At 44.9% G+C, this 19,051-nt stretch overlaps 2 protein-coding genes across 4 annotated transcripts; both read left to right on the forward strand.

Moving 5' to 3' along the window:
- The first annotated feature begins 307 nt into the window (after positions 1-307).
- Positions 308-12,657, forward strand: NUCKS1 (nuclear casein kinase and cyclin dependent kinase substrate 1). 2 transcript variants are annotated; one of them, XM_027659676.1, is made up of 8 exons: positions 308-441; positions 7,854-7,903; positions 8,939-9,044; positions 10,195-10,250; positions 10,578-10,730; positions 10,943-11,095; positions 11,553-11,702; positions 12,374-12,657. In XM_027659676.1, exons 1-8 carry the CDS (start codon positions 425-427, stop codon positions 12,571-12,573), a joined length of 885 nt encoding a protein of 294 aa, XP_027515477.1. In that variant the 5' UTR covers positions 308-424; the 3' UTR covers positions 12,574-12,657. The 2 variants fall into 2 exon arrangements, with proteins under 2 accessions (XP_027515477.1, XP_027515478.1); XM_027659677.1 differs by having other exon boundaries at positions 309-441; positions 11,556-11,702.
- A 535-nt stretch (positions 12,658-13,192) lies between these two features.
- LOC113954851 (formin-like protein 7) lies at positions 13,193-18,623 on the forward strand. Of its 2 annotated transcripts, XM_027659675.1 has the most exons (4): positions 13,193-13,857; positions 13,905-14,085; positions 14,133-14,269; positions 14,582-18,623. In XM_027659675.1, the coding sequence occupies exons 1-4, from the start codon at positions 13,561-13,563 to the stop codon at positions 14,891-14,893; spliced, it is 927 nt and encodes a 308-aa protein (XP_027515476.1). In that variant the 5' UTR covers positions 13,193-13,560; the 3' UTR covers positions 14,894-18,623. The 2 variants fall into 2 exon arrangements, with proteins under 2 accessions (XP_027515476.1, XP_027515475.1); XM_027659674.1 differs by having other exon boundaries at positions 13,193-13,868; positions 13,963-14,269.
- Positions 18,624-19,051: the final 428 nt, after the last annotated feature.

Here is a 19,051-nt window from a genome sequence, read left to right on the forward strand (position 1 = left end):
CGGCAGGGCCGGCGGCCGGCGCGGCCAATCGGCGCGCGGCGGGGGCGGGGCCCGGCGCGGGGGGCGGGGCCGCCCTCCCCTCGCTCGCATCCTCTCGGCGGGGCGAGCGCGACCATTTTGCGGGGGGGATCGGCGGGAGCGGGACCGGGGCGGACACCGGGACCGCGGGCCGGGAGCGGGGCAGCGACACCGGCACCCGGGAGCGCCGGCAGGGAGCGGCAGCGAGAAGCGGCAGCGGGGGCGGCGGCGGCGCCTGGAGGGGGGAGCAGCAGCGGCGGCGGCAGCGGCGGCTCCGGCAGCGCGGCCTGAGGCGCTGGGCCCAGCGCTCCCGCTCGCTCCGGGCGGCCCCGGCGGCCTCGGCGGCCTCAGCGTCCCCCGTTCCCTCCGCGCCCACCCCCGGGGGCGGCACGAACCCGCCGGGAAGATGTCCCGGCCCGTCAGGTGAGTCGCGGAGCCGCCGCTCCCGCGCCGCTCGCCCCGGCCGCGGCCCCGCGCAGGCCGCGCTTCGGGGAGGGCCGTGCCCATTTTCTCCTCTATTTCCCCTTGTTTCCCCCCCGGTAAGCGCGCGTATTTACCGCAATAAACACGACGTTCCGCACCGTGCGCCTCACGCGGGGCTGGGGGCGGGTGGGGGGGTGTGTGTGGGGGGGTGTTCGGGCCCTGCGTGCGCTTGTCCCACATTTTGTAACGGGGAGGAGGGGGGGGAAGAGGGAATTGTCGCCGTGACCCACTTGGCGCGGGGCGGGCGGCGCTCGCTCGCCATCCGCGGCCGCTGCCCCTGCCCCGCCGCCCGGGGAGGGGGCGCGGGGCCACCCCGAGGGGGGTCCGGGCCACGGGGGCTGTGCTGGGGAACCACGCTGAGGGGAGGAGCCGCCGGGAGGAGGAGGAAGAGGAGGAGGAGGAGGAGGACACACGCCCTGCTCCTCCCGCCCGCCCGCCAGCAGCGCTCCAGGGTCGTTTTCCTGCTGGTGTTTCCCCCCCGCCCGCCCAGCACCTATCCCAGGGAGGGGTTGGGTCGTGGAGGAGAGAAAAAGCTTTTTTAGCGGTGCTGTTGGCGAGCTGTGTGTTCGCAGAGGTAGGTGTGGTGGTTGTGTCTGTAGTTGAGCGGTGCTGGGCCTCGAGGGGCTGCTGGGGGGGGGCTGAGCTGGGGGTGCGGCGTGGGGGGTTTGAGGATCTGCAGCGCGGGGGAATTGGTGCCCGTGGAACGGCTGGAGCTGTGTCCGGGAGGGTTTAAGTGGATCTCAGGGAAAGGTTCTTCCCCCAGGGGGTGGTTGGGCACTGCCCAGGCTCCCCAGGGCAGTGGGCACGGCCCCAAGGCTGCCAGAGCTCCAGGAGGGTTTGGACAACGCTCTCAGGGACAGGGTGGGATTTTGGGGTGTCTGTGCAGGGTCAGGGGTTGGACTGGATGATCCTTGTGGGTCTCTTCCAGCTCGGGACATTCTGTATGAATTCTGTGATTCTGGGAACTTGCCTTGTAGCTGAAAGATTACCAGGGGGAGAGGAGGAGTGTCTTCCTTTTTACTCTTCTCTGCAAAGAGAGTGAACTTGTGCTTTTAGAGGGTGAATTTGCGATTTAAGTTGTTTTTATAGAAGAGGAAAGAGGTTTCTCAAGGTGCTCTCCTGATGCTCTGAAATTTTTTCATTCTCAGGGTGCTTCAGGAACTGGTTGTGTTTTCATTCCCAGTAAACCTGGTCTGGAGTGTGGATGTGTGGATATTTTGGATATTCTAAATAATAATTAATTGTGGCTATGATACATATATACATTTATAGATGATATACTTTATGTTCAAATGACATCTCTTAACACATGGGAGTTTAAAAAATAAATGGAAACCAGGGGTACTTTGCTAAGTAGGGAAGTGATTGGTGGTACAGTTGTTTCATAGCTTGTTTTTTTGACCAACAGTGTCTTCCTGCATGGAGAGGGAAGGGCAGATAAAGCTCCCTTGGGGAGTTGTCTGGGATCCAAAAGGTGCATTAATGGCACTGTGTGTACCCTGCTCTGAAACATCAGGTTTTGGCCTTTTGCAGGGCAGGGTGTTGTGCTGGATGGACCAGTGGTCTGACCCTGAGTGGCAGTGCCCGTGTGCCCAAATCAGTGGTGGTGTCACTCTGCTGCTTGAGGGGGACACTTCAAATGCTGGTGGTTCTCTTGCCAGCACTGGAGTCCTGCTAACAGGTCAGGGAAGGGCTGTGTCTCTAAAAGCAGAGCCTCTGAGCTTGCTGGTGTGAAAATAACTTTGCAACCATTCCTGAAAAATAATTAAAATAAACCTCCCCCATCCAGGCCTGCGGTGTTGTGAAAGGTTTGAGTTGTCTCACTCTCAGCTGACAGGCCCAGGTCTACAGGGAAATAAAGCACCAAAGTCCAGCAGGTTGTTGGGAGCACAAAACCTGTTGGCACGTGTCAGGAGAGATGTGACAGTCCTCTGTCTACCTGTATTTAATTTAACAGCCCTTCCAGGGGGAAAAAGATAAATACACAGGGGCTGCTGCATTATATTTATTGCTCTAGTAAATATTAACTGGAAGAGCTCTGCTAATAGATTTAAATCCATTAATAAATTAATTCTGAAATGGATTTTTTTCTGGCTGTCTCAGCTTGTGGTTGGTGATATGGCAGCCTGGTGAAAGGCTCTTCATCAGAGTGAGATTTAGTGTTGGAAAAGTTTTCCTCTGGTCAGTGTTCTTTGAACTAATTTATGATGTCTGCTGGTTTCTAGTGAATATATGCAACCTAAAACAGTGAAGTTAATAAAATCCACCATATATCCCCAGTTTTTACTGCACTTGTCATGGAATGCTGCCTTAAAACTGAGTCTGGTTGTTGAAGTCAGTTCCTTAAAATTGTTAAGGAGTAGTAATAAAGTGCTGGTATTTACAGGCTTCCTGTGCCAAGTACTTTCTACACAATTAAATTTCACCTGGATGGATAATGATAGTATTTACACTATTGTTATAAAAAGACAAGAAGTAAAAAAGTAAAGGAACCTGAAATTACTGAACCTCTGCATCTTGTGGGTCCCTCACCTGAGAACTGCAAAGAGCAGCTGGGGCTGATGGTGACATTATATCCCATAATATAAAATATTATAGGGATATAATAAATACTTTGAACCACTTTTTTTATATACCTCATCAATCAATTAACGTGTTTTAAGTCAGAATTTTGACTTTTAATGGAGTTTGCTTCTGCTTTTCCTCACTGGTCACTTCCACTTGCTGGTCCTTTCCTGGAGCCATTGCAAACTGAGATGCTGTGGGCAGGTATGGAAATCCCAGGGGTTTTTTGGTGATTCATTTTAAGATTAAAACCAGTTATGGATTGATCTCAGTGCTTCAAGGCTTTACATCCTTAATTTTCCTGGATTTGAATCCCAGTCTCCTGTTGGCACTGCAGTGGAAGGGTGAAATTTTACCAGCAGGAAGAAATATATTTATCTATTAAATATAACTTGTTACCAGTGTTGTACTTGGGGCAATTTAAAGCATAAATATTTTTATTCTGGACAAACTTCCACAGGAAGCAGGAAAGCAACAGTTCCTTGGGGATTGGCAGGGATTGGCATCAACTGTGTGGGGGTCCAGAGATAGGTGTGGACACTTTGCAGAGGAGTGAAAAGCTGACCCTTGCTCTCCCTCAGTCTAAAGAGAAACAGAGGGAAGGTAGAGGCACAAAAAAGATCAAAATCCCAGGGACAGCACAGGTTGCAGAAATGATTTGGGTGGGGGGCATGGGGTGGGGGTTTGGGTTTGGTTCCCCCTCCCCTGCTCTGCACCAGAACACTTCTGTATTAAAATTACTCAGTTATAGTTGGATTCCACTGGAGAACGGGCACAAGGCTGCTTGAACTGTTGCTGCATAAATCATTTAACTGTTTGGTGGAGTTCCAAGTCGTGAGTATCCCTAAAAATTCTGCAGAGTGCCTGGTCTTACACACATGGGGACTTACACCAGCCCCAAACACTGACCTCTGTAACTGGGCACCTCTCTGGGTGAGCCCTGTCTGGGCATGGCTGTGCCCATTTTTACACAGACTGACCCCACAGTGACACCTTTTGGGTCCATCACTGGCACCACGTGCCAACCTCTGTTGGGGATTTAAATCCACGGTCATGGGAGGCCCAAATCCAGCCCTGCTTTGGGCAGCTTTAAAAATGACAACCAGAAGGGTTTCTCGCAGGTATTTTCATTTTCCATGTATAAAAAAAGGCTCCAAAAGGTGCTTTTCATGGCAATATTTATTGGCAGTGTTGGCATAAAAGGGGACACCTTTGAAAATGAGAACCAGAAGGTGAAGCCCCACTGAGCCAGAGCTGCCCCAGCCCTGAGGGTGAGGGAGGAGCTGTGGCTTTGTCCACAAATGCTTGGTTTGATGGTTGTATTGGTTAAATGCTGTGGATAAATGATGGGCAGAATCTCAGTAACCATTTAATCTCATTCACTTCCCTTGCTGGGTTCTATTAGAGGTTGTTGCTTCTGCTGGTTGTCACTTGACCTGAACGTTCCTCTTCAGTGCAGGAGGAGATTCAGAGCAGTGACTCGATTTTTGAAGGCTCTTTTTAGCCCTGCTTTTCAGGATTATGTGTTGTGGGGTTTTTTTTTTAAAACTTGGACTTCATCTGTGGATTTTAATGCCTGCAGAAATACCTGGGGATCTAAGCATTCCCTTTAAAAAAACCCAGAATATTTCTCCCTGATTGTAGTGTCTGTTCTGATGTGGTGGCTTCCAAAGACTGAGGCTTTAGGGACCTCACTAGCTGAAGGTAAAATACTCCTATACAATCCCTCAGTTTTAGAGGCATTTAGTGATCCTTTTACATGTTGACATTACTTCTCATAGTTTCAAAATAGCTGTTTGGTCACCATCAAGTAGAGGTTGCAAGAATTACTCTGCATTTCTGAGTTGTATTTAAATTCCTTATTACTTTGCTAAGTGCTTCCATCCCAACATGTTGATGAGTTGCTGTTTATTCCAAAAATCCTGGACTGAGTGTTATTAAAACTTAGCTCTTAGACCTCTCTCTGTACCTTTTGTCCCCCAGTTCCTTCACACACACACACTTTAAATATTAAGCTGAATTAGCAGGGAAGTTATCTTTAAATTTCAGTGCATATTTGAAGCCAGATTGAACAATACCCATCCCAGCTGTCCACTAGCCTGTCTTTTTATGCTCAGTCTAACTGGATTTAACAAAGAGTTTATTTTTATGTCTGGTTGCTTGCCTTCACATCTCCTAGATTTTGCTCGTGGCAAGGAGCCTCTTCACTGACAGCACCAGCAATCTCTTTTTCTGGCTCTTGCACTGAACTTACCCCGTGTGTTTTTATCTCCTCGGTGTAAGAAACGTTGCAAACTCATAATTAATTATCAGTGCTGTTGACAGCTCTAAATAAAACCATCAGTTGATCCAAATGAGCTGAATGAGGAGGATGAAGGGAGGAGAAGGGCAGGGGCAGGTTGGTTGGTGTCTCTGTGCCTCTGAGCTTCTCTGGTTCTGTTGGGAACCACCAGATTTTTATCAGTGCACATATTCCTTCTTTACTCCACCCTCTCCTTGCCCTGCAAAATAAGATGGCACAAGGAGACAGCCTTTTCTTCTGTTTGCTTCTGAAAAATAGTGATTTATGGTTTTTTAATACAAATACCACAGCTGTTCACCAGGTAGGGAAAGCAGGATTTACTTCCCAGCTGCAAACACAAGGGGCAGTGCTTGGAGAAAGGATGTTTTCCATGGGGACAGTGGTTTTGTTAATGTTTTAACTGGCACTGTTGCATTTTCAGTACCTGATTTAATGTGTGTCTGACTGCAGGAAGATGGAACTGTGCATGACCAACTTCCAGGGTGGCAGTATTACAATTTCCATCTTGTTTGTTAGATTTAGAGGTGTCCAAAACTGTTGTTTTACAAAGCTGCTGGAACAGAATATGTGGAAATATTGCTTCTTTTTTTTTTTTTTTTCCATTTATGCCTTTGGAGGGAAAAAAAAAAAAAACCTGTAATATTTGGTACTTACTAAATAAGATGTTTGGTTTGGCTTAACTGCTCACCAGGATAAAAATCAGTGTTTTCCCACGTGAGGTGGTTCAGGAGGCAAATATACCTGTTGGAATAGGAATGTAAATCCCTGGATGATGAGCCATAACAAGCCTTGCCAATCCTTGTGTTCCTAAATTGGTATTTTTACCGTGCTCAGGCTGGGAGTGAGTGAGCAGTGCTCTGCCCCACGGTGCTCTTGTACTTTGTCCCACTCACACGTGCTCTGAGGCTTGGATGGGATTCAGCCTGGAGAAATCCAACCACTGCTCCTGCCTTTTATTTGCCTGTTTGATTTTTTTGGTTTAGGTTTGTTTTGTTGTTGGTTTTTTTTTAAGGGATTGGTTTCATTTTTTGCTCTATAATTGTTATAAGAGTCTCGCTGTGGCGTTGAAATGGAATTTTGTGCTTTCCCCTTTCAAAGGCTGGTGCTGTAAGCCATGAGTTAGTGGTTCCTGTACAGGAGGGCAACTCCAGATTGACTGGGAAGGGATCAGCAGCCAGAACAGTGATGATTTTGGGTGTCTTTCAGCTAAACAGTTTTATCAGCAGTGCCTGATGTTAACACCAAGGTGCAGCTCAGCTGTGAAGTTGCAGAGCAGGAGAGGGGAAGGGGTGGATCCACGTGTGGATGGAGCTGGTCTTGCCTTCCCTTTGCAGTGCTCCTGAGGTGCCTGAGGCACTTCATCAGTGTTTTCCTGGCTTTTGGAGCTGTACAAGTGAGCTCACGGGATGATTCCTGGAAAATCAAATTTCTCCTTGGCTTCGGGCCAACAGGAATGTAAAAAGGGACTGTGGAGGGAGGGGTGTTGAAACCTCTGGGGCCTTTTCCAGCTGTGCCTCCTCCTCCCATTCCATGTGAGTGGTTACAGGAAGGGTTTGGAGTCTGAGTTTGGCTGAGACATTATCAGTTACCTCAAATATAATTCATTTATGTGCCTGTCTTGGTTCCCTCTAGTAGCTGCATTACAGGGCAGTTATGTCTTGTCAATAAAGCACTTGGGCCTCAACTGACAAGGTGCTGATAAAATAACCACCAATTCCTCACATCTCATTTAATTTTTGAGCTTTCAGTAAGTTAGAGAAGATCTAATTTTCATGACCAGTGAGGCTTCAGTGTCAGTAAAAGCTGCTTGTGTAAATAATAACTAATTTTGTGTAGAACTGACCATTGCATTTGCACTGTTCCTGGTCCCTCAGTGCCCCTCACTTTGGCCAAAGAGCAGAGGAGGTGCTGGTGAAGTAAAGAAATACAGGTTGATTCACTGAAAAAACACAGGTTGGGTGAAATGTGTGTCTGGGTTCCTTGTTGTGCCCAGTGATAGAGCTGAGCAGTGTCACAGCTCTGGCATCTTCCTCGTGGAACTCCTGGAAAAAACTCCCAGAAGCCCCAGTGAAAACTTTTAAAATGCTTTAGAAACGGGGATCACGTGGGAAAACAAACATTCCAGGAGGATTTCTGTGGGGTGTATTGAGCTGTGGGAAGCAGAAGTACAAAACAGAGCAGTTGAGAAATGTTTATTAATGGTAATATTTGTGTACTTACCAAAAAGCTTTTTTCAGACTCTGAGATTACAATCCAGACTATTATAATATCTCCTTAGGAAAATGCTGGAATATACTGTGTGTTCACTTCTGCCTTCAGAGGTGTAGGTGGCTGATTATGAGAATTCCCTTGGGATATTTTTGGGCTACAAATCCAGCACTGGAAGTGAAGATATGGCACTTCCTTGTTTCTTAAAGAAAGCTTTTGTATCTCTGTAATTACAAATTCCTAATTGATTTTTTTTTTTTCCCCTGCTTTTTACCAGGAACAGGAAGGTGGTCGATTACTCCCAGTTTCAGGAATCAGATGATGCTGGTAAATGACTTTTTTTTTTTTTTCTTAACAGTATCATATTCTGGGGTAGAGCAGTTCATTATTGCCTTGTGTATTAATTGTTTGTCTTTAACTCAAATTCTGAGGAGTTCCTGCTCTTCACAGCCCAAACTGTTAATAAGTATTTGAAAATGTAATGATTTTCATATGGTTTGTATTAAACAAACAATGGTGATAGAAATCTTATTATTTAATGCTTGTATTGTTGTAGTGCCTTGAGGCTCTTGGCAGCAACTTCCTTCCTTGGTCTATGTTATGTCCTGAATCTTCCTAATGCCACTTTTTTTTTCTGCAGGAAAATATGTTTTCCATTTATTTTAGTGGACTCTAGTTGAGCCCATAATATCAGGCATTTTGAGGAATAGCATCTTAAAAAAATATAACCTTTATGTTCTGTGTGAATTGAAGAAAATTTTCTGGGAGCCATATGGAATATATTTTGAGTTCTTAGAAGACACACACGGTGTGCTGCTGCTTGTTTATCAGATTACACTGATAATTAATATGAAACAAATATGCCTGGTTCTTAATTGCAGCTCTGTTCATAAGGTATTGTGTAAGAGTTGTAAAAAGTTGTGCTGTAAACTCCTACATAATGCCATACTTTCCCCCACCATAGGACAGTAAATAGTGTTTGCTGTTAAAAGCATGGTGAAATATGTATGGAAGTTAATTTTTAATAAGTTTATATAATAACTGGCTAGGTGTAAAATGAGATAGTGTTTCCTCTTGTGAGGTTTTTTATGTTTCTTAACACAGCATTTTTATTGTGCTCGTTGGCACCACAAAAGGTAAATCACAAGTTTAAGACAGGACTTTGCTTCTATAAAAATCTCCTTTGAAGCTTTGTGATCTTGTTTGGTTTGGTTGGTTTTATTTTTTTTTCTGTTATTTTTTTTTTTTTTCAAAGGACCTTTTTGTTGTGCATGAAATGATCAGTTTAAGTTAGAGCTGAGGAAGGCAGTTTGCTGGGAAGTAGGAGTTTGATTCAAACCCATTTTGTACTGTCCCGTCCAGATGAAGATTATGGAAGAGATTCAGGTCCCCCCTCCAAGAAAATCCGCTCGTCTCCCCGAGAGGCCAAAAATAAGAGGAGATCTGGGAAGAATTCTCAGGAGGACAGGTAAAAAAGAACCACTTCATCTCTTGGGAACATGTCTCCAAACCTTGTCCTGCCTGTGGGGAGCGGGATCCTGCAGGAGAACTGATTGGAGGTGGAATTCGAGTCCGCAGGGTGAGACTGGGAGCTCTGAGGCTCAGAACTTGCAGAACCAGCTTAGACAGTGAGCTGGTTCTCCCTTATCTGAGTAGACAGAGAAATCATGTGTGAAGCACTTGTCACTGGTGCTTCATCACTAAAATAGCTTTCCAGAGCCAGACAGTTGGAATGGGGAGGAATATGATCCGAGTTACAAAGGTTGGCAGCTGGGATGATTCTGCAGGTAAGTTGGGGGGGAGATGCAGTTCATTTTCCACCTTTGCAGTGTGCTCAGGGCATTCCTGGCCTTACAGGATAAGTGGGATGGTGCAGGGGCCATTTGTTAGTTTGGTGGTTCTTTTTTTCCTCATTTTGTTTAATTCATAAACCTGTCCTGATAACCAAGTTGCTCCAGCAGTGAGGGAGGACTCAGTGCTCAGAGACACCTTTGCTCTCCAGCAAACTTTCCCTCAGCAGGGTATCTTCCATTTCACACCAGCTGTGGCCCCCAAATAATTCCCATAAGAGCTGTTAAATCATTTCTCTGTTCTCATGGCAGACATCAGCTTCAGGGGTGGAGGTTCTGCCAGCTCCTTCTTGTCCTGTAACCCCAAGGTGTCTTTTACTCTCCATCACAGATCAGATCATTTGGACCAAACCTGTGCCAGTTCAGAGCTGTACAGCAACGTGCACAGAGTGGGATCTAAACAATGACTATAAATCTATTCAGAATCAACCTTTATTCCCTTTATACACTCAGCATATAAACCATCAAAATTCTAAATAAAATGGAAGCCATCTTGGTAGCTTTCAGAGTGAAGCTTTTTCACCTCACCCTGATTATTACCTGGTTGGTTCACTTGACACCATATAAGTTTATTATGTGATTGGGTTTGAACATTACCTTTCTAGCTGTGATAACTGCACATACACCAGAGGAATCCTGAAGTATAACATGGTAATGTCCTGGAAAAGTGCATGTTCCCAGCCTAGACATCAGTTTGCTCTTCAAAAATTGTTATTTTCTGCACAAAGTTAGAACAGGAGGCAAACTTTATCTTTGTCTCATTTTCAGTGAGGATTCAGAAGACAAAGATGTGAAGACTAAGAAAGATGATTCACACTCAGCAGGTAACTCCATTGTACTGATGCATCTTCAGAACAAGCAGTGTCTCTTCAAAACCAGTTTGTGAGAGTTGCAGGAGTAGGATTTGACATAGCTCTGACTAGAAGAGCAGCATTTCTCCAATCCACTCACCTTCAGTTGGATTCTGCCTCTCCTGCTGTTACTTCCCACCCTGGTTTGGGATAATGTGGTTGAGTTTTTTTTGGTGTGATGTGATGGTACTATAAAGTTTGTCTTCACAGGTGGATAGACCTGTTAATCTCTTCCCTGTAGTTTTCATCCATATCTCAGAATGATTCAAGAAACTTCATCTTGGTACCTTTTCCTTCCAGATGAAGATTTTGGCAGCGAAGATGATGATATAGGAGCAGACGATGGCAAAGCTGACAGTGACTATGAGAGCTCTCAAAAAAGCAAAAAAGGAAAAAAGGCTAAACCAGACAAGAACAAGAGAGCAGCCTCCAAATCCAGGAAAAGGCCTGCAGGTAAAAAAAAAAAAAGAAAAATAATAAAAAAAAAAGGAAAATAAAAAAAAAGAGGTTCCTGGTAGTTGGGTGAGCACAGGAAGGTGTTTAATATGTCAAATGTTATCAGTTATCAGTGAATGTCTTGATTTAGTCTCTTATGAATGACTTGCTGCCTCAAGGCAGGGGGTCTGTGTTGTGCATCCATCATAACCTGGTGGTTTTTGCTGCAGAGGACAGCGAGGATGAGAAGGAGGATCACAAAAACGTCCGTCAGCAGCGACAGGCAGCGTCCAAAGCAGCTTCGAAACAGCGGGAGATGCTCATGGATGACGTGGGGAGTGAGGAGGAAGAGCAAGAGGATGATGAGGCCCAGTTCCAGGAGAGTGAGTAAATGGGATTGTAAAAAGTTCACATCAATGATGAGCTGGGTTTAGTAGCAGATTTATGGGTCTGGCCACACAGCAAAAGGAACAATTTGCTTTTTCACCGTGACACCGAAGGCATCAATCATCCTTCTTAGTGTTTTACTTTTTACTGTCCAACAGACCAAGCTTTTAAGGTTTTCACATCTAGAATTTGTGCTCAAAGTTTGCAGATGTATGTTTTTTAAGCAGCCCTAAAGGGTTATTGTAAAGCTCTCACTGCTTCTTGCTGTCCCTCTGGTTTTAAGGCGTTGATGCTCCTCTCAGATGATGTGAAAACCAAGTCAAATGTTTTACCCCAGCAGACAGTGGAAGCTCAGAGGGTCCCAGCCTGTGTCCTGTCTCACTGGCAGATCTCTCATCCTCTGCTCCCTTTCCTCTTTGCCTCAAAAAACCTTAAATTTCTTTATGCTTCCAGCAGATTCAGGAAGTGATGAAGACTTCCTCATGGAAGATGATGATGACAGTGATTATGGCAGTTCAAAAAAGAAGAATAAGAAGGTCTCCAAGAAATCCAAGCCAGAGAGGAAAGAAAAGAAAATGCCCAAGCCCAGGCTAAAGGCTACAGGTGAGTCTGCAAAGAAAGCTGCTGAGTTTGCCTTTGGTGTTTTCTTTTTCTGCTCTTAGAGGACTTGGTAGAAATCTTGGAGTCAGTAGAGATCCACATAAATGTTGAAGGGCTAAAATGCCATGATTTAAAGCATAAATATGAAATAATAAGGTGGCTTTAACTCTTACTTCAGGGATTGAATTGATCTACCTCTTGTTGGTCAAAACTACACAGTATTCAAACCCTTCCCTGTTGAGGTGCTGCATTCTGACTTTTTCTGTCTTGTAGCCAAATAATACAATTTGTGGCTTTGTTTGGGACTTTGTGGTGTTTTCAGGCTGGAGGAAGGTGGGGAAATCTGAACCAAAGGAGAAATGGATGCATTTCTGCAGGAAGTTTGAAGTTTAATAGTGATGGATGTTGTGGTTTGACAAGGGCTGTGTTCATTCATGATGTCACATCCAGTAGTGAGTCAGGACCTGCAATGAAATAGCTTTAAAACCTCGTTAGCTAATTTTCACTTCAGCTTTGCTAACAGGGGGTGCAAAAAACAATCTGTGGGGTCAAAGCAAAATGAAAGCTGCTGCTGAAGGGACTTGTAAATCCTGTTTGTGTAACACCACGTGACTTTTTGGGGGTTTTTTTTGCCTTTGCTGCTGATAAGTTTTACAAGCTTTCTCTTGTTTCAGTGACCCCCAGTCCAGTGAAAGGCAAAGGGAAGGGAGGTCGTCCCACAGCCTCCAAGGCAACGAAAGAAAAGACCCCATCCCCCAAAGAAGAGGATGAAGAGCCTGAAAGCCCCCCAGAAAAGAAAAAATCAGCCAGCCCTCCACCAGAGAAGTCAGGGGATGAGGGATCTGAAGACGAAGCACCCTCTGGTGAAGATTAAAAAATGGCAGTTGAGGAAATCTTTGGTTAAAAAAAAAAAGAGAAAAAAAAAAAAGAAAAAGGAAAAGAAAAACATACTTAGGGGTAGAACACGGTTTTGGCTGTGGCTTGACTCATGGGCTTTGAATGCTGTCTTTACTTTCAGCTGTTTAATACAGTGTATCCTTTTTTAATAAGAGGAAACCCTTATACAGTAATATTTTGAAGTCAATGTTCTCTGTTGGCCATTCCGTTCTCCCTCCCCCACCAAATCTGAAAGCCATTTGAGACAAATTAACAGACCATTAAATATATTTTTTTTTTTCAAGGGATATTGCAGTTGTGAAGCAATAAGGTTTGAGGACTGATATGTGGAAACCATACTTAACAAATCCTTAAGTAGAATAGATTTTTTTTCCCAGTGATGGTAAGAGTTGTTTAAAACTATTATTCTGTATTTGAATATATGGAGAGAAAAAAAAAAAAAAAAAGAACCTATGCTTTAACAGACTTTTGTTGAGACAAGTTCACTCTCAGAAAAAAATGTAGTTGATATAATTCCAGTGGAGGAAAAGGAGACACGGGGAGGAAACCTGTGTTTCTTGGATTCAGGCACGTTTTTCATGGAAAGCAATCAAGAGACCCAGAGATGGTCCAATGTCTTTGATTTAGAAAAGACCCTCCAATTAGGATGGGAGATTTTTATTTTTTTTTGTCTTTGCTGGATAAAAAAAACTGTTCTGCTGTAGGCAAATTGCAGCCCATTCTCTACAAACCCAGATGTACAACTTACAAGCTTCCCACATCCATTAACTCCACTTGATTTCCTCAGGGTTGGCTGTAGATGGGCAGAACAAGGAAGAGAAATTGCAAACAACTTTTAAAACCAGTTTCCATTTGGTTATTGTGGAAAAATACGTCTTTAGAGGTTTTTTCCAAGGAGAAAAAAAAATTAAATTAACGGATAGTGTAAAAAAAACTTTAAATGTTTTAGGTTTTGGGGCGAGGGATGTCCGTGTGTAAATGTGAAGCAAAGGATTCTGCAGTGCTCTGGTCAGTCTCGGATCCCATGAGTCAGGCTTTAGTGGTTCTCTTCTCTCCCTCCATCTGTCCTCAGAAAAGCTCCAGTGATCCCTCAGCCCTCTCCAGCCGCAGCGTGGGACAGCAGGCAGTGAACACCCCCTCCCCATCCCACCTCCACACCCTCATCCTTCCATCCCATGGTGTGGGACAGCAGGCAGTGAACACCCCCTCCCCATCCCACCTCCACACCCTCATCCTTCCATCCCTCAGCATGGGACAGCAGGCAGTGACCATCCCCCTGTCCTTCCACTCCTCAGCCTGGGACAGCAGGCAGGGAGCATCCCTCCAATCCCACCTCCACACCCTCATCCTTCCATCCCATGGAACATCCCCCTATCCCACCTCCACACCCTCATCCTTCCATCCCTCAGCGTGGGACAGCAGGCAGTGAGCATCCCCTCATCCCACCTCCCTGCCCTCATCCTATCCAGCACTGTGGGACAGCAGGCAGGGAGCATCCCCCTGTCCTTCCATCCCATGGTGTGAGACAGCAGATAGGGAGCATCCCCCTCATCCCAGCTCCACACCCTCATCCTTCCATCCCTCAGCGTGGGACAACAGGCAGTGACCATCCCCTCCCCATCCATCCCACCTCCACATCCTTCATCCTTCCATCCCTAAATGTGGGACAGCAGGCAGTGACCATCCCCCTGTCCTTCCATCCCTCAGCATGGGACAGCAGGCAGGGAGCATCCCCTCATCCCAACTCCACACCCTCATCCTTCCATCAGGAGGCAGGGAGCTTTCCCCCATCCCACCTCCACGTCCTTCATCCTTCCATCCCTCAGCGTGGGACAGCAGCAGGCAGTGAGCTTCCCCCTCATCCCACCTCCACACCCTCATCCTTCCATCCCTCACCATGTTCCATCCCACAGCGTGGGACAGCAGGCAGGGAGCATCCCCTCATCCCACCTCCACATCCTTCATCCCATGGCATGGGAGAGCAGGCAGTGACTATGTCCCCCATCCCACCTCCATGCCCTCATCCTTCCATTCCTTCATCCTTTGCTCCCACAGCCACACATCTGCTGGGCCAGCTCCCTGAGCCTGGGAAGCGCTGGGTAGGGAATGACAACCAAGGATGGAGCTGGGAGGAGGTGGAGTGCTGGAGGTGGAGTGTTGGAAGCAGGACTGTTTTAGGTGGCAAGCAGGATGTCCCTCTAAAAGCGAGACACTCGAGATGTGTGTGGTGGCATTTTAATGTGCTTTTATCAAAGCAGCCACGTCCTTTTTTGTCGTCGTTTTATGTTCGTTTTTAAACCTCCATTAAACTACACAAGCCTTGGTTTTCAAACCCTGATACAGAGGTTGCTGCCATGTTTGTTGGTGGAAATACTGAAAACTGGACCTGCCATTTTTCTCTCTTTTTTTGTTTCCTTTAAACCCTTTGTGCTTCTGTTGGTTGCTCACAGTTATCTTCCAGCTGACAAGCTTTTGCATCCTTTTTTTTTTGTTTTGTTTTGTTGTTTGTTTTTTTTGGTCACAGAACTACACATTTTGTAACCAGCCTCTTGAAGGTAACATAAGGCAGCTAATTAGTTGGATTTCTGGTAGCACATGCTACCAGATTCGTAATCCTGTTTGGATTTTAGAGAGCTCTTAGATGTGATACACTAATATGATCAGGAAGGACACTTGGCTGAATCCATAGGGAGCCTGAGGATGCTGAGCACAGTGTGGAGCCTCAGATGGGGAATGGAATATTAATGCAGCAGCCGAGTGATTTGTCTTGTGTGGTTCATAGCCCTGGTTTTTATTGAGGCTGGTAAATTACTTTACCTTGGCTTATAAAAATTTCAAGTTCTCTTAACGTTCTTTACTCTCATGAAACTACTGTTGCCGTTACAATAAAGATGATCGTTGTTTCGATTGTAAATCTTTCATTTTTGAAGTGGTTCAGATTTCCAGAGCAGCTTAAGGCTGGAGTGAAGTACCAATCTTGGAAAAAAAAAGAAGTCAATGTAAAATCCCCTCTCCTCTCCCACACCTCTTCCCTGATTTCTGGGAGAGCAGAGTCTCTTGCATTCCCTCTGCTCCTAGTCCTGTGCTTCTTGGGGAATATGGGAACATAAATGACCATATTTTAAAAACCATTTTGGGGGGTAACAAACACTCTTGCAAGTGTTTGGTTCACAGAGTTGTTCCCCTTCAATCCAGACTGTGTTTCAAGCTACTCTTGCCCATTGGGTTCTTAGGGGGGTTTTTTTGGTATTAAAATGTGCAAGGATTATTCCAGTTCATCTGGTCAAACAGCTGGTTCTTCCCCTGCTGGACCAGATCTTTTCTGAAGAGTAGATTTTCTAAGTTCCACTTAAAACACATATTTTTGGGGTCCTTTTTTTTTTCCCCAACACGGTTAAGAAAAGTCAAGGCTGTGAAAAAAAAAATCTGTTTCTGTTGTTCTCAGCTCAGGTTTTGGGACTGGATTGTTTTATGCCTGGCAAGTTTGGCCCTTTATCTCACAGAACTGTTCTTTTTTTTGTTTTCCTCACACGTTCATTTCTCGTGGCCGTTCCACGATGTTTATTTTCTGAGTTTGTCCCTTCCCAAACACAATGTAAATCCCGTGCTTTGGGGATTTGGGAACTTTTTCTAAATCTTACTGTCTTGCTGATTTATGCAAACACTAAGCCCTGATGGTCTCTTGGCTGCCCTGTTAGAAGTGCAGCAGTTTACATTCATATTTTTATTACATTTAATTATTTTTAGCACACCCCATTTTTCAGCAGCAGCAGCTTCACATTTTTCGGTGTCCTTTCTTCATTAATTTGTGTTAAGCATTCTGATTTCTTGAAGGAAAGCTGTGCAAATGCCTTTCTTTGGGAGCATGAATGGTTCTTCGTGGAGCAGAAAGTTTTGTTCACAGGAGGCTTTGAAAATCTTGTTCCATTGCTGTAGTTTTGGAGCCTCTGCAGAGAGGTAAATGGGTTTATTCCAAAGTTTTAGTCAGTCTCGAGTTCTGCCCTGATCTTACCATTAAAAAATAGTAGTTTATAGCTTGTGTTATATGTTCTTTTGGAGATTCTAAATCCACACCACCACGCTGAGTTTTGCAGTTTATGCCAATAGTCCTGCCTTGAGCAAGGTTTGATCAGTCAAAATTGGCAGTTTTGGTTGGAATTTTATATTAAAGGTGATTTACTTCAGTTTCTGATCAGCATGGGAGTGCCAACCACGCTGAGCTGAACGGGTTTCTGAGTGGACTGTGGGGGAGAGCCTGTCAAAAATGGGGCAGCTGAGAAGCTTTTAATTTGGTTTTAACTTCATCAAAGCAGAAGAGTGTGAGGGGAGAGAAGCAGCAGCACACCTTGGGTGACTCACCAGTGCCAGGTAATGGTTCTGAGCCTGCTCAGCTCCTGTGCCAGCACAGGAGGTGATGGACAACCAGGGATAGTGGCAGAAGATGTGCTGGAATTCCTGGATTTTTCTTTTTTTTTTTTTTCCCTTTTTTCTTTTTTTTTTCCCTCCACTGGTGATGGTCACAAAGGTACAATAGACACTGAGGCACCCAGGTTTGAGGAGGGAGGGAAGCAAAACTGTAACATGCTGGAAGCTTTTGAGCTGTAGAAACTGGTGCTTTGCTTTATGTAATTTTGTCTGTGAAGTGTTTATTTTTATAACAGATCATATTGTTGAACACATGGTTCTTCAAATCTTTACAAACTGATCTCCGTGAGTTTAATATTTGGTTGAGAAGTGGACGTTCATCTGTTGGGAGGGAGGCAGGATGTGAAAATGAAGCAGATGGATATTTAAAGGGACACTGTTGCTGGCATATAGGAGATGTTAGTTTGGGGGGGGGTCACACCTATATGTGGAAATTATATATTCTGTATGTATATGATCAAATAGAAAAATGTTCCCTGAGCTTTCGAGTATTTTCCTACGGTTTTGGGAGGTTCAAATATAAGTTCTGATCAAATAGGAAGCAACACTAACTGTTCTGTTCTTGCTGTCCAAGGTGACTTTTTGTTTAAGTGCTCTGAGGAGCATCAGAGCTCCGAGAGCCGACAGTGTCCTCTCGAGGCCTCCCCAAAAATCAAGTTTCAGACCCCCCACTTCAGTAGCTGACTGGCATTTGAATGTCTTTTCACTGAACTCTTTCTACTAAAAACAAACCACGACTCAGATTTCTAAGTCTGGTCAAGTCCTGCCACGTGCTGACTCTGTATCAACCACTGTTGGCCCCGACTCCAACCTTCCTGCCCCTGCAGCCGGTCCAGCATGCTCAGTGTGACTGCAACCCACCCTTGTGCATAATGCTTTGTATATTGGGGGCGAGGGGGTTTTTTATATATATATTTTGGGAGGGGGGGGTGGGAGCGGGGTGGGACGGAGGAAATCCTCGAATCAGCTTAAGCCAGACTTAAAATGTGTGTAAAAGCCCCCGAGGTCTGTGGTGTGTGAGTGCGCGGGGGTGAGTGCGCCTGGGAGCGTCCGACATCCCTTTGTGTTCAGAGCTTTGTGAGTTTGACTTTTCTTCTTTTTTTTTTAATTTTTTTTCTTTATTATTTTTTTGGGTTTGGTTTCGTTTTTCCTCTCCTGCAGAAGCAATTGTTAACGAACTTTAAAATTTGTAAATAAGAGCTACGTTAATTTTTTTTTTCGGTTTAACATCCCTGAATAATCAGTTGGGAGGTAGAGAGAGAGGAGGAGGAGGAGACTCCAGGTAGGGCCTTGGGCAAGGCATCATTCTGTGGTATGCAATGAATATTTGTCTTGAGTATTTGCAATCCCCTGCTGAGCTTTTCTAAAAATCAGGCTCTTTGCAGTTCCCCTCCCCATCCTCTTTTAATTTTTCTTTTTTTTTTTTGGTTGATCTCAAGAGCAGACAGAAAAGGGGGCAGCTGCAAACAGTCACCTCTGGGCCCAGTGGGGTTGGCAACTCTTGCAATACCTTGACAACACTGAGATAAGCATGGTACTAGGAGTTAAGTCTGAATGTAACATTAATGCTTTATTTAAAATAATAAAAAAAAAAAACAACCCCAACCCACGCTTTCTTCTTGTTTTGTTTTTTCAAGGGGTTGAAGTGAACATGACTGTCGACCATGTTCGTGAATTTATAGATGCAACATTCATTGGTAGAATTGTGTGATGGTCTTTTGTGCTACTTAATTTTACATATTCCAGTCTCTGTATGTACCTGCAAAGAAAGAAAGAAAAAAAAAATAAATAACGAAAACCCTGCTTTGCTTTTATTGAAAGGGTTCCCAGGACTGCATACCTGCTCCTGAGCTCTGTTTTAAGTATGTGTATCCTTCGCTTGTATTTTGTATTAAAAAAAAAAAAAAAAAAGAACCACGAGGAAAAAGAACCCTTTATTGTTCAGCATGTTGGAATTGTGTCCCCTCTTTTATTTTTCTCCTTTTTGGAATATATTAAGCAACTCATTCTTCTGTATCTTTTATTTTCTT

Source organism: Corapipo altera, unplaced genomic scaffold (assembly GCF_003945725.1).
Source record: "Corapipo altera isolate COAL_440 unplaced genomic scaffold, ASM394572v1 77b, whole genome shotgun sequence".
Lineage (NCBI taxonomy): Eukaryota > Metazoa > Chordata > Aves > Passeriformes > Pipridae > Corapipo > Corapipo altera.

Excerpts from the sequence above, each read along its gene's own strand:
- NUCKS1 (XM_027659676.1), top strand. Across the intron at positions 9,045-10,194 it reads AAGAATTCTCAGGAGGACAG|TGAGGATTCAGAAGACAAAG; the intron begins GTAAAAAAGAAC and ends TCTCATTTTCAG. Across the intron at positions 11,703-12,373 it reads GCCCAGGCTAAAGGCTACAG|TGACCCCCAGTCCAGTGAAA; the intron begins GTGAGTCTGCAA and ends CTCTTGTTTCAG.
- LOC113954851 (XM_027659674.1), top strand. The coding sequence starts at position 13,561 with ATGTCCGTGTGTAAATGTGAAGCAAAGGATTCTGCAGTGCTCTGGTCA. Across the intron at positions 13,869-13,962 it reads GGACAGCAGGCAGTGACCAT|TCCCCCTATCCCACCTCCAC; the intron begins CCCCCTGTCCTT and ends TCCCATGGAACA. Across the intron at positions 14,270-14,581 it reads CCCTAAATGTGGGACAGCAG|GCAGTGACTATGTCCCCCAT; the intron begins GCAGTGACCATC and ends ATGGGAGAGCAG.